The sequence below is a fragment of the Microtus pennsylvanicus genome, chromosome 15 (assembly GCF_037038515.1).
Source record: "Microtus pennsylvanicus isolate mMicPen1 chromosome 15, mMicPen1.hap1, whole genome shotgun sequence".
Taxonomy (NCBI): Eukaryota; Metazoa; Chordata; class Mammalia; order Rodentia; family Cricetidae; genus Microtus; species Microtus pennsylvanicus.
This window is the reverse complement of record NC_134593.1, coordinates 24633083-24648492: the sequence shown is the minus strand read 5'-3', so window position 1 is coordinate 24648492 and position 15410 is coordinate 24633083. Positions and strand designations below refer to the sequence as shown.

At 39.5% G+C, this 15410-nt stretch overlaps 1 protein-coding gene across 15 annotated transcripts in view; it reads left to right on the top strand.

Moving 5' to 3' along the window:
• The window catches only part of Hmbox1 (homeobox containing 1), a 134746-nt gene that overhangs the window by 48150 nt on the left and 71186 nt on the right, over window positions 1-15410 (top strand). For all 15 annotated transcript variants that reach the window (XR_012907973.1, XR_012907974.1, XR_012907975.1 and 12 more), the window contains exons 3-4: window positions 1856-2332; window positions 11802-11887. Coding sequence is in view for 12 of the 15 variants with exons in the window: in XM_075949817.1 (XP_075805932.1) it covers window positions 1856-2332; window positions 11802-11887 (563 nt within the window). In the remaining 3 variants the exon portion in view is untranslated. The remainder of the gene's footprint in view (window positions 1-1855; window positions 2333-11801; window positions 11888-15410) is intronic.

Sequence of the window (15410 nt, the reverse complement as noted above, 5' to 3'; positions counted from 1 at the left end):
GTTATTCCATGCCACATATCATATCTGTGCCTAGAAAATACAGATTAGAATAGAGATGGTTATCATCTTCAAAAATACTGAATTCAAAAATCGGATTTTAGGGTCAGAGAGAGATGGTCAGCAGTTGTGAGCACTTGATGTCTACAGAAGACCTGGGTTGGTTTTCAGTCCCTACATGATAGCTTATAAAACTTTTTGTAACTCCAGCTCTAGGACATTCATTGCCCTCTGCTGGCTGCTCCTATTACTGCATGCATGGGGTGCCCATACATACATGCAGACTGACACTCAATACAGAATAATAGAAATACATAAATCTTTTTAAAAGTCAGCTATTATTTAAAAAGTAACTCAAAGAGAGAATGTTTTTATGACATAGCTAATGTCTTAAAATACCAGTTTCTCTCTAAGAAAACATTTTCTAGTGTTCTACAGTGTCTTATGCTAGTTTAGGTGGAAACATGTAGAACCAATTTTCAAGACATGAATAGCTCCAGTTGGCTGTACATATGAGGGATCGATTCAAGAGCATGTCGCAGAGATGAGAAGCTCACGAGACTGCTAAGCTAAGAAATAGAAGCAGTGCATGGTGTTTATATTTGTATAACCCAGTATTTGTGTAGTCACTAGCATTTTCTTAGACTAAGCCAAGCGAAACAGTTTTCACTGAATGACCTAACAGTTCTTTGTCAGTTTTGCTGATATTTGGAAAAGCAAGATAACACAGACTTTTCCACCAATTTCCCATTAATATGCATTAATATATTTTGAAATTGAAAAAAAAAACTTTACATTACCACATAGTCTAAGCTTGATGCACTATAGTTGTAAGAGGCTGCTTGTTTGTTCCCAGCTGCTCAGCCCCAAAATAATTACAAAGAAACTCTAGTCATTAAATCACTGCTTGGCTTATTAACTCTAATTTCTTATTGGCTAGCTCTTTCATCTTAATTTAACCCATTTCTGTTAATCGGTGTATTGACACGTGGTTGTTGCTTACTGGCAAGTTTCCATCCGGTGTCTGTCTCTGGCAGGGCTATATGACTTCTCCTTGACTCCGCCTTCTTTTTCCCAGCATTCAGTTTAGTCCTGTCCCCCTTCCTTGTCCCCCTCAACCTCGCCTAGCTCTATTCTGCTAAACCACTGGCCAAAACAGCTTCTTTATTCATTAACTAATAAAAGCAACACATATACAGAAGGACCTCCCACACCAACTATACGTACTTTACCTGAGATGAATTGGCATTTTAACATAATAAACGTTTTGTTTCCAAATTTTGGTTGGTTACCAAAACTGAAAAACATAATTTTATTCCATTATAAATTAGTTTTTATTTTATAACTGATACACTCCTACTAAAATCAGAATTTGTACCAATCCAAACCACAACAAAAAAAGTCTATTAGGACTCATATCTTTTTCTTTTCTTTCTTTCTTTGTTGTTGTGTTTGTGTGTGTGTGTGTGTTATTAATATGTGTATGAAGGCATGCGGAGGCCAGAAGTGGACATTAGGTGTCTTCAGCAGTTGCTCTCTACCTTATTTTGAGACAGGGACTCTCACTAAAACCACAGCTCATTGACTAGCTTGACTGGCTGGTGGTCAGCAAGCTCCAAAGATCTGATCTCTACCTCTCCAGTGCTAGAACTGTCATGTGCTGCTGCTCTCAGCTTTTGCAGTGGTGCATAAGGCTGAACTTAGTCACGACTGCTTACACAACAAGCATGCCACTTGACTGAGCCTCTCCCTCTCCCTTTGCTGAGATCAAACCTCTTCTGCTGAGGATTCTTGATGGTGAAATGTTTTTGTTAGTTGACAATAAAGGCATTTCATTTTTATCCTTTTCTCCCCCCAGTTTGCTGGAAACCATGTCTCACTATACAGATGAACCCAGATTTACCATAGAACAGATAGATCTGCTCCAACGTCTCCGGCGTACTGGGATGACCAAACATGAAATTCTCCATGCATTAGAAACTTTGGACCGTCTTGATCAAGAGCATAGTGATAAGTTTGGAAGGAGATCCAGCTATGGGGGAAGCTCCTATGGGAATAGTACCAACAATGTTCCAGCATCTTCCTCTACAGCCACAGCTTCTACGCAGACCCAGCACTCCGGAATGTCCCCATCACCCAGCAACAGTTATGATACCTCCCCACAGCCTTGCACTACCAATCAAAATGGGAGGGAGAACAACGATCGATTGTCCACATCCAATGGGAAGATGTCGCCATCTCGCTACCATGCCAACAGCATGGGTCAGAGGTCGTATAGCTTTGAAGCCTCAGAAGAGGACCTAGATGTAGATGATAAAGTGGAGGAATTAATGAGGTTAGTTACTTTGCCTATTCTGAATTTCCCCCAAAGAGCTATGTTTTTAAGATTGTTTTTAAATAATAGCTTGTATTTCAAAAACTTACCAATAAGAACAATGGTTTCTCCCTCCCTTCTTTGGAAATGAAAGTAAAACTTGAAATTGTGGTTTTAGATCAAACTTTTTTTTTCTTCTCTACTTCAGCCCTTTTGCCACATGATGAGGCTTTTCTGGTTTCTTGATTGTCCCAGGGCTTTCTCTATGTATGGTGTTAGCAGATAGTTTCTGACTGATAGTTATTTAATTCAGTCCTTACTCCTTCATTGTAAATATTTTTCTGAGTGGTAAGATAGATTTACCATGATGTAGAATACATGCACTCCTCATGTTTCTTTGCATCATTTCTATCAGTGCAACAATTTGAACAACTGTTGGGTCAGAAGTAATTTTCAGTAAGAAGCATAGATACTATCCTGCCCCTAAAAGTCTGAAGTTCTAATTTTAGTAGTAGATGCAACACCCACATGTACTCCATACCTCATCAGTTGCCAAGTTAGCATGTGCACTTGGAGTTTAAACACACACACTACACACACACACACACACACACACAGTGAAGCTGAAGTAATTTGGACTTTGTAGCACACATGTGTTTTCTATCCTATGTTCAGAACTAGGAACTTCCTGAAGCCCATGGTGTGGGCTCGGTATGTTAGCTGAGTAGATAAATTTAGCCTAAACCATAAGGCTAAATAAGGATATGGAGCTAGTTCAGGGGATAAAGGTGTTTGGTGCCAAGCCAGAAGACTTGAGTTCCATCCCTAGAACCCATACAGTTGGAGGAAAGAACCAACTCCCAAAAGTTGTCCGCTGACTACAAGCATGCCATGACATAGTGTAATCTTGTACATACACATACAGTCAGTAAGTGAGTAATTTTTTAAAATAGAATAAACAAAAATTTAAAAATAAATTTTAAAATAAAAATAGAAATATACATATTTTTAATTTATTTATTTTTATTTTTCCTTGTTAATGAACCAAAAAAGGCATATCTTCAACCTGGTTAAGAATATAAGCTGGATATGGTCACTTATGCCTGTAACTCCAACATTTGGAGGGCTAAGGCAGGAAGATTGCTTGAGTTCAAGGCTAGCGTGGTAACTTCCAGGCCTGTCTTGCCTACAGAGCATTGATCTTTCTTTCCAATAAGCATCAAAAGAAAAGCAGTACAGATGAGGCAGACTTTGGCAAATGTAGTGATGCCTCAGGGTGCAGCACACGTTTTCAGAGGCTTCACATTCTACACTAAGTGGTTAAAATTAGCGAGTTTTTACAAACAGAAATGCCAAAAGCAGTTTTTCAGAATATTTAGGTTGCTGTGTAAAAATGATTGCTTTGTGCTGGAGAGATGAACTCCTTGGTTAAGAGCACTTGGTCTTGCAGAGAACCCGAGTTTGGTTCCGTAGCACCACCATCTCTAACTCTCATAGGAGCTACGAAACTTTCTGACCTTTGCATGCAAGCAAAACACTCATACGCCTAAAATAATCTAAAATTAAACATAAAAGGCGAGAGGCTGCGGATAAATTAGTTATAGTTGATAATGAACAGAACTGTAGACTTGTCAGAAGTAAAAACAAAAGTCGTAACTGAGTTTTAACTGGTCCTGAAGATTTTCTGCCATCAGGACAGAATGACGGTGGCTTGACTGTGCAGTGTGGAGATCCATCCTGAGGCACCTCAGTGAGGAGACAGCCTTTGACACATGGCCTCTACTGAGACTGTTTTCAGGGTAGAGTTGTGACACATAGAATCCTTGGCTGCAGGGACGGTGAGGTACATGTAATGAAGAATGTCATACCTCATCGACAGTCAGTGTTAACAAGCTTCTAGTACTCTGAAATATAAGAGATCAACGAGGCTTTTGGTTCCTCTTCAACTATTAACACAGGTGCCCAAGGCTCTGCTGTTGCTGGTGACTTTCTTAGTGCTCAAGATTGAACCCAGGGCTTTATCTTCCACTGAGTCACAGCCTTGGCCCTAGATGGTTTTAGGAATTTAGCATCTGTCATTATTTCGAAAGGAGAACCATTTGGGCAAATTAATTACTTTATTCACTGAAGTTTCATGAGATTTTAATTATCCCACGTAGAGAAGATAGTAAAATAGCATTTATTTGTTCAGGTGCTAGCTTGTTCTCTTTCTGCATGTTCACTTGGGTACAGTCTCATGGGAATAACGCGTGTTTCATCTGTGTGCTCTTAATTGTGTAGTTATTAGGATGCTTTCTTCTTCCCTTCCTTTGCTTCTTGCTCAGAACAGCTCCTCTGACGTTTAGGTGGCTAGGGCCCTCTAGACCTCTGGTCCCCTCCCTGTCCTCCACAATTGAGCTTCCCCCCACCCCAGCTCTACTCAGGTGTACCCTTTCTCACTGTTCTCAAGTTTGCTCAAGTCCTTCTTAGGACTCAGGGAAAAGTTGACTGACTGGCTGCTCACATGATGTTTGCAGTCCCAACAGCCATGCTGGGTGCTTGATCAGAGAACCTGAATTCATGAAAATTAATAATCTGCTCAGGAAAGTTTGATTATTGGGTAACTGAGCCTAAATTATATCCCATGTCTTTATTATTATTTTGTTGCTCGTATATTTTTATCACTGACATTATTTATGCCTATAGACTACATGACGCTTTAGGAAAAGCAATAATTATAATTTTTCTAAACAATGTGAATGGCCTTTCTGGGCTTGCCCTGCTCCTTCCCCGACATGTTATCTGCTACTTCAGATCAGTCACTTACTGTAAATAATGAATTCTTATTGGTGAGATCTTAGAGAAATTTTCAAATCGTAGCTCTTTCTGGGTATTCTGTGTCTGTCTAGTGATACACTGTCCTTCCTGTTTGCTAAACACTGACATGACAGTGACCTGGAATTGGTGGGCTCTAGTAGGAAGGATGGACACCTGAGGGCCTTCCTGCCTCCTGTGCTGTGTGAAAAATCCACCTCCTACATGCCCACAGCCCCAGCCTGCAGGTACTCCACCCTAAGACATGCTTTGCAGATTTTGTTAATTCAGTGAATCTATATTACAGCATATAATTTGAAAGTATATAATGGAGATTTTTTTTGTGTGTGTGTGTGTGTAGCTTCATCAGGTTATAACTGTACCCTTGATCATTTGTTCAAGAGTCAGACATTTTCTTTTCTAGTTTTGAATTGAGATCAAAAAATGAAGAAGAAAGCCACACTAGCATGTAAATTCTCAGTAAATGGTTGCATGTGTCAACAGTGAAAGCCAACTCATTTTACATTAGGACATCTTAAGAGGCCCATTAGTATGTAAGTATATGCATAAGAATGTATGGCTACATCCACTAATAGAATATAGCAGTGTTTTCCTGCAGTCATGTATGCGTTATGAGATAATGTAAATGAGGCTTATTGGAATTAGTAATGTTATACGTTAAGCATGTTGCTCTATACCATTATATACCTCATTTTGTTAGTATTTTGTACAAAATTCTGCAGGTTCATACGAACTTGGCTATGTATATCGCTGACACTAAAACATGGGCCGAGCATCCTTGAGCCATGGTGTTTTAAAATTCAAAGCTTCTGAGCACTCTGGTTCACAAGTGAAAAATAATAGAACACATTCCTAGACACAGTTATTTAAAATACTATCTCAAGTTACATTTAGTTTCTCTATATAATTATGTAAAACATAGTTGAATTTTGTATTTATACTTGGGCTCTGCCCCTAAGATATTCATTATAAATATGAAAATAGTTTCAGGTTTAAAAGAGAAAATGTGGAAAGGCTTCTGGTCCGGCGTGCTTCAGTGGGGGCGCTCAGCCTGTACTTACTCGTGCAGGCAGGATGCTCATGCTCTGTAGGAAGGTGACACTCTCCCTCCATCTTCTGCATATAGAACAGCTCTCCCTGTAATGTTCTCTCTTAAAATTGTGCTTTGTATCTGCACAGGGAGAAAGTCGTGAGTGTCTTTCAACTGTGAAATACAGTGTGTCGGCTTCATCTTGGGGTGACTTTGAGCTAGCTCCCTTTATAATATCCAGAAGAATGCTGAGGGTGTGTTAACTCGAAGTATGAGTCATCCTAAAGCGTATTATTTTTAAAATATGAGCCCTTTAATATGCTTTCTTCCAGAAAACAAATCAGTGTCATTTTGAATCACCATAAATAACCTCTCTATCCTGATTTGGAAAACATAAATGTACTTGAAAATAAGAATTTAAAGCTGTTGTATAAATTATTTAGATCAGGGTTTCCATTTTACAGCCTTTAATCTCTAGAAAATTTTCACTCATTGAACAAATTAAGTTTTATTATATGAAAAATCCATGCTGACTATGACAGAATCTTTGTACTAAAGAACTTTCCAGGCTAGTAGGATAGATGGGCTGTAGAATAGCATTGTGTCCATACTATAATTGTTAAGTGATAGCTTTGTTCAGAGATCTTTCTTTGTAAGCTATGATGATCAGAGAGAACTTACCTAGATAGATGTCAGTTATATCATATCTTCTTAATCTGAAAGCCAGGTGTGGCAGTAGCCCTCTGGAATATGAATACTTAGGAGGTAGAGGCAGGAGGCTTGCTGGGAGTTCAAAAGCAGCCTCGGCTCTGTAGTAAGACCATGTTCAAAACAAAACAAAGTAAGGAGCATTAGAATCAGGACAGGGTGGTGATGCCACTAGATCCCAGAACTCTAGAGGCCTAGGCAGCAAAACCTCTTTTTCAAAGTGATCCTGGGTTAGACCCCTGCCCCATACTCCTATTCTCAGATACAGACACATATAAAATTTTTGAAAGTGTTTTGTCAAAAAGGCATTCCTGATGAAATCTTACATATATATTAGAAAGGGTTAATGGTGATGTTAACTAGTTTAAAAGGAAGGCAGTGGTGGTTCTCGTCCTGCTGAGAAGTCCACCGGATGAACAGTGCAGTGGTTTGAGAACAGCAGCAGGAAGATGTGGCGTGCACTTCAGGTGCCTCAGCTGAGACCAAGTGCTTGCTTATGTTGGAAGTAAAAAGTGAAACCAGAGAAATAACTGGCTTGTTCTTTAATTCACTAAGACTCCCGGAGTGGACAGCCTTGAGGTATGTGAGATACTTGGTGCGGTGGGAGAAAGGATTCATTCTATTTCGGCAACATATCAGACTGCCAACAATGGGAGGAAATACGGAATAGAAGACAGAGAGAGAGAGAGAGAGAGAGAGAGAGAGAGAGAGAGAGAGAGAGAGAGAGAGAGAGGTCTGTGTATGTGATCTTTCACGCTAGCAAATAGGTGATTCTGCAAGGTAGAATGGCAGTTACAGGAGCGGGCAAAGAAGACAAAGAGCCAAGCCAACCCAGTAGAATGAACTGGACAGTGAAGGCAAGCGATGTTACTGTTTTTGCAAATATCTAGCGAACCCAGCAAACAGGCTTTCTTCTAAATTGACTTTAGAGCACTTTGTCCATGGTGCTTTGAGGCACCTGGTCTGAGATGTTAACTTCAGTCTGACAGCTACAGTTGACCATTTGGTTCTTCTTTTCTGTGGATCCTGTCTGACTGTTTTATAGAAATAATAGTTTGTGTTTATCTGGTACATTTACAATTTCAGAACTTTCTACCTCAAAGATAGTTCCTTTGCACATATATGCATGTATGTGTATATATGAATGATATATTGTATTTATATCATTCAGTTCTTAAAATATTTATTTATTTATTTATTTATTTATTTATTATGTATACAATACTCTGTGTGTATCTCTGCAGGCCAGAAGAGGGCACCAGACCTCATTACAGATGGTTGTGAGCCACCATGTGGTTGCCGGGAATTGAACTCAGGACCTTTGGAAGGACAGACAATGCTCTTAACCACTGAGCCGTCTCTCCAGCCCCTATCATTCAGTTTTTTATGTCATTTCTTGGAAGAACATTTTAAAGGCTCCTCCACCCCCGATGTTAGAGATTGAACACAGGGTCTTGTACATGCTGGGGACGCGTACTGCCACAGGCTATATCCATGACCTCTGAAAATCCAACAGGAATGGAGGAGAGGAGAGGGAAAGGACCAGCTGGAGTTGAGAAGGGGAGAGGAAGGGGAGCAGTGAGAGTGAAGAAGGGATGAGGATGGGGGCATGGCAGCCAAGGGACTGGATCAAAGTGCATTATACACATGTGTGAAAATGCCATAGTGAGACCCATTATTTTGCACAATTAATATACACTATAGAAATGCAAATCTTTGGAATGAGTGTGTTAATGTTTTTGTTTTCACAAAGGGTAAAGCTAGAGCACAACCTTATTAAGTGGCTTTCCTTCGCATGTTTTTGTCTTTTAAGAAGTGGGGGGGCTGGAGATTGAGACCAGGGTGGGTCTTATGATGCTAGTTAGGCATTTAGGCTTTTAGCCACACCCCAATCTTTTTTTTTAATTGTTTTTCAAAAAGTATCTATGGTAAAGCAGTGAAGAATGTCTGTTTAAACTTACTGTGAATACTTTAGAAACCTGCATAATATATAAGAATGGATTCTTGGAGGTGGTGAGTGGGTTGCTGCTTTCTGAACACTGGGGACTCCTCCTGTCTTGCTGCAGTCCTTTATGCCACGCTGCAAGGCTGTGAGTAATTTAGGCTGCTTACATAGTTGAGTTTATCTGTTCTGTATGATTTAGTGTCTGCTCTAGGTGCATTTGATTTAAAATGAGTTGGTTTAAATTTGATTTTGAATTATTAGTCAAGAAAATACCGTTTGCTCATTTTGCCTATAAAAGTACATTTTTAAATTTAATCTGAACAATTATTCTCAAATATAGTTTCATTTTCCAAGATCATTTGGTATGTTGAAATGCAATAGTTTATATAAAAAATTCAACTTAATTCAACAAATTATTTGGTTTGTGTACAAGAGCCGTCTGAAATAGCTACTGCTAAAGTCATCTCTTGCTCATAATTGGTCCAGAGTCCAGAGACAGGCATTTTGAAAGAAATGTAGTCAGCATGTAGATTGGAATCTAAATAAGTTTGTGAAATTTTAAATATTACATTAGGCAGCTAAATTTTTGTTTTCTTGTTACCGCTTGACTGTGATTTCCAATCAGTAACTCAGGGATGTTATAGAGCTACATATTGGATACTCAATATCCCATCTCTACTCTTTTTCAAAATTCCCCAAAGCAGGGACATGGCCCAGATAGTGCTGTGCCTGCTGCACAGAAATGAGGAACTAAGTTCATGTCTTCAGCACCCACATAAAAAAAAAATCAGGCAGTGGTGGCCTGTGCCTTTACCCCTGAGGGGATCCCTGCAGCTCATTGGCCAGCAAGTTAAGCAAACTAGTGAGCTCTGAGCTCTGGGCTCAGAGAGAAGCAGAGACTCACACATGTGCAGGCTATGGTGAATATAGCTCCACAGGGAGCATGGCACCCCCAACAGAGTGCATAGCACTTCCAGGTGAGGGACTGAAAGACCTAGGTAATTGAAATTGCAGAATGGTATCATGTTCTGATAGGATACTTCTTTTTCTACTCAATCTGCAGTGAGACTTGAGCCCTATGAAATTTGTGGTTTGTTCACAAAATAGTTTTTAAAAGTTTGTGATGTCTGTCTTAGATCAAGGGTCAAAGGTTTTATTGTGAATAGCTAGTGGTTAACGTTTTAGACTTTGCCAAGAGGCAAAATCAACGGTATGGTGTAGACACACTACACAAGAGAGAAAGCTGGGAATGGTAGCACAGAGCTACACACCTAGCACTCAGGAAGCTGAGGCTAGGTGATCTGTAAATTCAAGGCCAGCGTGATATGCTGATAGACCGTGTCTCAGGAAACTAAAAATGAGAGAGAAATGGCCACAGCCTTTCTTGACAAAATCCAACATGGAGCTTGTACTCTTAACACCAGGAGACTGAGATGGGAGGATTGCCTTGTGTTTGAGCACCACCTGGACTGAATAGTTTCAGGCTCGCTTAGTGAGTGAGTTCCAGTCAGGCAGTGGTGCATGCATTTAATCCCGGCACACAGGAGGCAGAGGTAGGAGAATAGTTCAAAGCCAGCCTGGTCTGTAGAGTGAGTTCCAGTACAGCCAAGGCTACACTGAGAAACGAGAGAGAGACAGAGACAGAGAGAGAGAGACAGACAGAGAGAGAGATTGAGTCCCTGCATCAAAAAATGAAAAAAAATTTAATATGGAATCGTAGTAGTTGTATACGGTATGGGAAGTTTATACATTGTTTGTAAAAATAAAAGGAGGAATGATTTTTTTAAAAAATTATTTGCAAAGGTCCATCTGAGAAAGATTATTAGTTTGTGATTTATATGAGGGCAGATGGCAGCAGACGGACTTGAGCCGAGTTCCTCAATCTGCTGACCTTGTTTAGATAAGCTACCATGATTCTGTCAGTTTTCATCTTGAGCAAGAGACAGTGTTCTGGTTTTATAGTCTTTAGGCTCCGATTTAATTTTTATTTATTGTTTGTTTTGGTGAAAGAATGAGTTGTTCTTTGTTATTCTTATGGATGTCTGGTCTATGAATGCATGCTGACTTTCTAAATAGTTTGTAGTGGACCAAGAGTATATACTACCAAGGTTGAATAGTATAGTTTTTTTTTTTTTTTTTTTTTTTTTTTTTTTTTTTGGTTTTTTCGAGACAGGGTTTCTCTGTGGCTTTGGAGCCTGTCCTGGAACTAGCTTTGTAGACCAGGCTGGTCTCGAACTCACAGAGATCCGCCTGCCTCTGCCTCCCGAGTGCTGGGATTAAAGGCGTGCGCCACCATCGCCCGGCTGAATAGTATAGTTTTTAGTATTAACTATTTTGTGTATTTATTACATGTAATATGAAATTAATAATTACTTTTAATATGAAACTGTTACTATTTCAAATCATCCCACAATATTTGGGGAAGAACTTATGCAGAAGGGAGGGAGAGGAAGCAGCTAAGGGTGTTTCTTACAATGCTAGTGTTTTCAGCTGTAAAAATGGTGTTTATTTCTGCCCCTTAAGTATTTCTATGATTTTAAGATGAGTGTCACTTCTGCAGTTCCTCCATTAACCTGCAAACCCACAATCTACTTTCAGCTGATTTTCAATGCTGCTGCTTTTTATTTTTCCAGGACTTCTATGTATGATTTATTCCCCCATATTGAGACCATACATACTGCATATGGTAACCTTATTCCTAATTTAGATCATACACAGCATGCAATTAATGGTCCTCCCACATGAGACTTGTATCCACAGTGGCATTCACTGAGGTGTCTGTCTGATGGTGTGATGTTTCAGGACTGGAGTATTTGGTGTTTCTTGGTTTGTTGTAATTTCATATTTTCACCTAAGTTTAGTCTGTTCCCCTTTTATTTTTGTGTCCTTCCTTTCTGTGTTCTCCCCACCTCTCTGCTTCACCTTTCTTTTAGCAAAGATGAGGATTTCTACCTTCAACATACATTGTTGGTCTTGTCTTCTGTTTTTGTTAGGAGGGACAGCAGTGTGATAAAAGAGGAAATCAAAGCCTTTCTTGCCAATCGGAGGATTTCCCAAGCAGTTGTTGCACAGGTAACAGGTAAGAGCCGGAGAGCCCTTTATTCTAGAATCATGTCTCGTCTCTGCCGTCTGTGCAGGTGTTGGACTATCGCTTACATTTCCGTGCTGCAGCCCTCTCGGCTTGGGCATGGTGACGGAAGCCTGGGATTTAAACCAGTGTCTCTGATAGCACGGACATGCTCCAGTCATTTTTCTTTTTAAAACTTATGTTAGTAAATTTTGTAACGTCAATAATAAGAAAAAACAATCCCTATTTTATAATTGAAACAGGGATGTCGTTTCCTCTTGATTATGATAGCGCCTGTGACACATGCACACCAGCTGCTGTCTGTGTCTTTATTTTTAAAAGCTTTGCAGTCCTCTCAATTAAATCTAGGACTTTACCAGTAAAAAGTGACTCATGAGGAAAACGCAAGTCTTTGTTTTCCTTTTTTGTTTTGGGGGTTTGTTGTTGGGACTTTGGTTTTGTTGTTGTTTGTTGTTTTTTGTCTTTTCTTGAGACAGGGTGGCATGCATGCAGTTGAGGCTGGCCTCAAACTCACTCTGTGGCTAATAATGACCTCTTGCGGCTGGGATATATGAACCTCCCCATCGCCTACTGAAAACTGTCTTTTGAATGACCTTTTCTGTATGTGAAAACTTTCCTCACACCCCTCTTAAGAAGATGAGGGTCACCATTGTCTTTTTGTTGTTGTTTCTATCCCATCCCATTCTCCACCCGACCCAGACCTCACCCTGACATGTGGGATATATGTATCATTTTGGAACTCTTGAATCTGGGTGTAGGTATGCCATCACTGTTCATGTGTGCCCGTCCTTAGTTATAAAGTCCTAGAGGAACCAGAAGTTATTCTAATACATTTACATTTGCTGTGTTATTATACTTTCTGCACTGACAGTGCAAGTAATACCATCACCACCCCTTTTTGCTCACAGTTGCAAACTTATGCCTGGGGCATCTTAAGCCCTTGCCTCAGTTTTCATACTTTGTGGTTACAGGTTGGCATCTGAGCTCCTCCAGATGTTTCTTCTGTGGTGGAAACGCTGGTACATACTGAAGTAAATATTCTTAAGAGGTTGTTCCTGCTTAGTAATTGATTTAAAAATGTAACTTCAGAGTTAAAAGTATTTCATTCCCTGTACCTATGTCAGCCAACCCTTTATATTTATACATATATGCAAGTGCATATATTTTACCAGTAATATTCTTTTATAAACAATGTCTTTGTTACATGTTTTTTAAACATGTCCTCTATATAGAAGTCTTAATGGTAAAGAAAGGTGTGTGAATTTAATTATTTAAGTCTTTAGGTATTTGCCAGTGGGATGTGTAAGATAAATTATTAATCTTTATCTTAAAAAAACTAAGTTATAGTGCTTAACACACTATGAGGGCAAGTCATGCGGGTGTTACTGAAACTCGTGATGTGGTAGTTTATGCCATGATGGGGATCTTGTCTTTTTGTACCTTTACTTTAGCCTCTAGTCTAGGACTATAAGCAATATATGTCCTAGTTTGCAAACCTGGGTGCATGTGGGGTGGGGGGGAAGCAAGACAAATTTGTAACATGATAGAATCGCAAGGTTGTTTTTGTTCAGAAGAGAATATTTCTGAGTACTAAATATACTGAATCTTGAATTATCTTAGGCATGAGTGTGTGTAGGACAGAAGACAGCTTGAGTAAATCAGTTCTCTCCTTCTACTATGTGAATCCTGGGATCAAACTCACCTTGCCAGGCTTTATGACAAATTCCCTTACCCTCTGATCCAGCCCTTGTCTTGGACTTGTAAAATAGTGGCTTTGGATGAGTGTCCAACATTGTTGCAAATCATAAAAAGATACCTATAAAGGTCTTCCTTATGCCAGATAGGGTGGCATATCTAAAAGCATTGTTTCATAGTGAGTTAAACACAGTATAGCAAATATTTCCATTTTAGAAAGGGAAACTGAAAGATGTTTTACATCTTGCTATTCAAAATACAGTCCAGGAAATAGCAGTTTTGGCATTAGCTGAAAACTTGTTAGACATGTAGGAATACACTATGTCACCTCTAAATCTGCTGAAGTAGAATTTACATTTCAGCCAGATCCCCTAAGTGATTTAGGTTGGAGAAGGACTGTTCTAGGAAACTGGAAAACTTTGCAAACATGAGTACCAGTTGGTAGGCATTGATTATCATTGCCTCATTCAGTAATACCATCCCCCGTTTGGGAAAGGAGGAGCTGAGATACACTTAGACATTTGTTACCTGTTGTACACATGGCCTTCCTTTCACCACTGTAATGATGGGATGTTGTTTAAAATGTCTTCCCCATTTCAGCTTCACCTCAAAGAGGTTTCCCTCTTTGTTTTTGTTCCAAAGGATTGGGTTTACATTTCTGTGAACCTACCTTTGGCTCTTCATTGTATAAAACAAGAAATTAAAAAAACAAAACAAAACACAAAAGCATTTATTTTTTTGTGTGTTCCTGCATGAGTGTCACAGTGTATGTGTTGGGGTAAGAGTTTCTTTTTTCTTCTATCATGTGTGTTACAGGGATTGAACTCAGGTCATAAGCCTTGGCAGCAAGTACCTTTATCCGCTGAGCCATTCTGCCAGTCCAGGAAATTCTTATAATGCATTATAATTCTTAAAAATGCATCCATTTTTATTGCCATCTTCTATTATGTATATTCACACAGCTGAATTTAACAACTTGTAGTTTTGAGAATCCTGCTCATTTCCATGCTACCAAATTCTTGGTTTACTAAAAGGCCTTTACCTCCCCAGCATAACTCTATCCGTTCCTACTAACCGCACCTCATTCTGTTAGGGTGGCATTCTGATATTCTGACATTGGTTTAATCCTCACCTAAGTGATGCAGTTTCTTCAGAGGGTCTGTCACTGCCCTTTTACCTGGAACATTTCACACCTACCTTGCCATCTGATAGATCTAGCTGAAGCACAAAGGAGCTGGGTGTGTTTAGCTCAAACCACACGTCAAAAGGTACACTGAGGCACTGTTTCAGGGATGATTGCTTGCTTAACAGTCCTATACATTTTTGTGGGTAAGAAAGTTGCAGGACTTTTTTTTTTTGCTATTTTGTTTTAATCTACAAAACAGGAAAATGAGGAAATTAATAAGCAGGCTAATCTACTTTTTATCTATTGGCTAACTCACTGAGTTGTGCTTCTCATGTATTATGAATTAATCACATTTGTGTCCCGGCCTGTCCAGCCAGGAAGCTAACAGAAACAGCACTTCTCATGTCTGGGAAGAACAATGAGTTAGTGAAGCCCTTATGACTGACCCACTGGGGGGGGGGGTGAGCCTGGTTTAGGAAGCCTTCCCATCCCTGGAATATCTGGCCATTACCTAGACATGCTTTTTTGTTGTTCTATAGCAGATTCTCTGAAAGTCATTTGAGTTCAACTCTAATATGTGGAATCAACCTTAAGATAAAATCAGAGCGGATGGTGCCTAACAACAGAAAATGCTAAATAAAAAAGTATAGCAAGGTGCAAAATTCCAACACATGTGCTGTTCCAGAAGTAAAT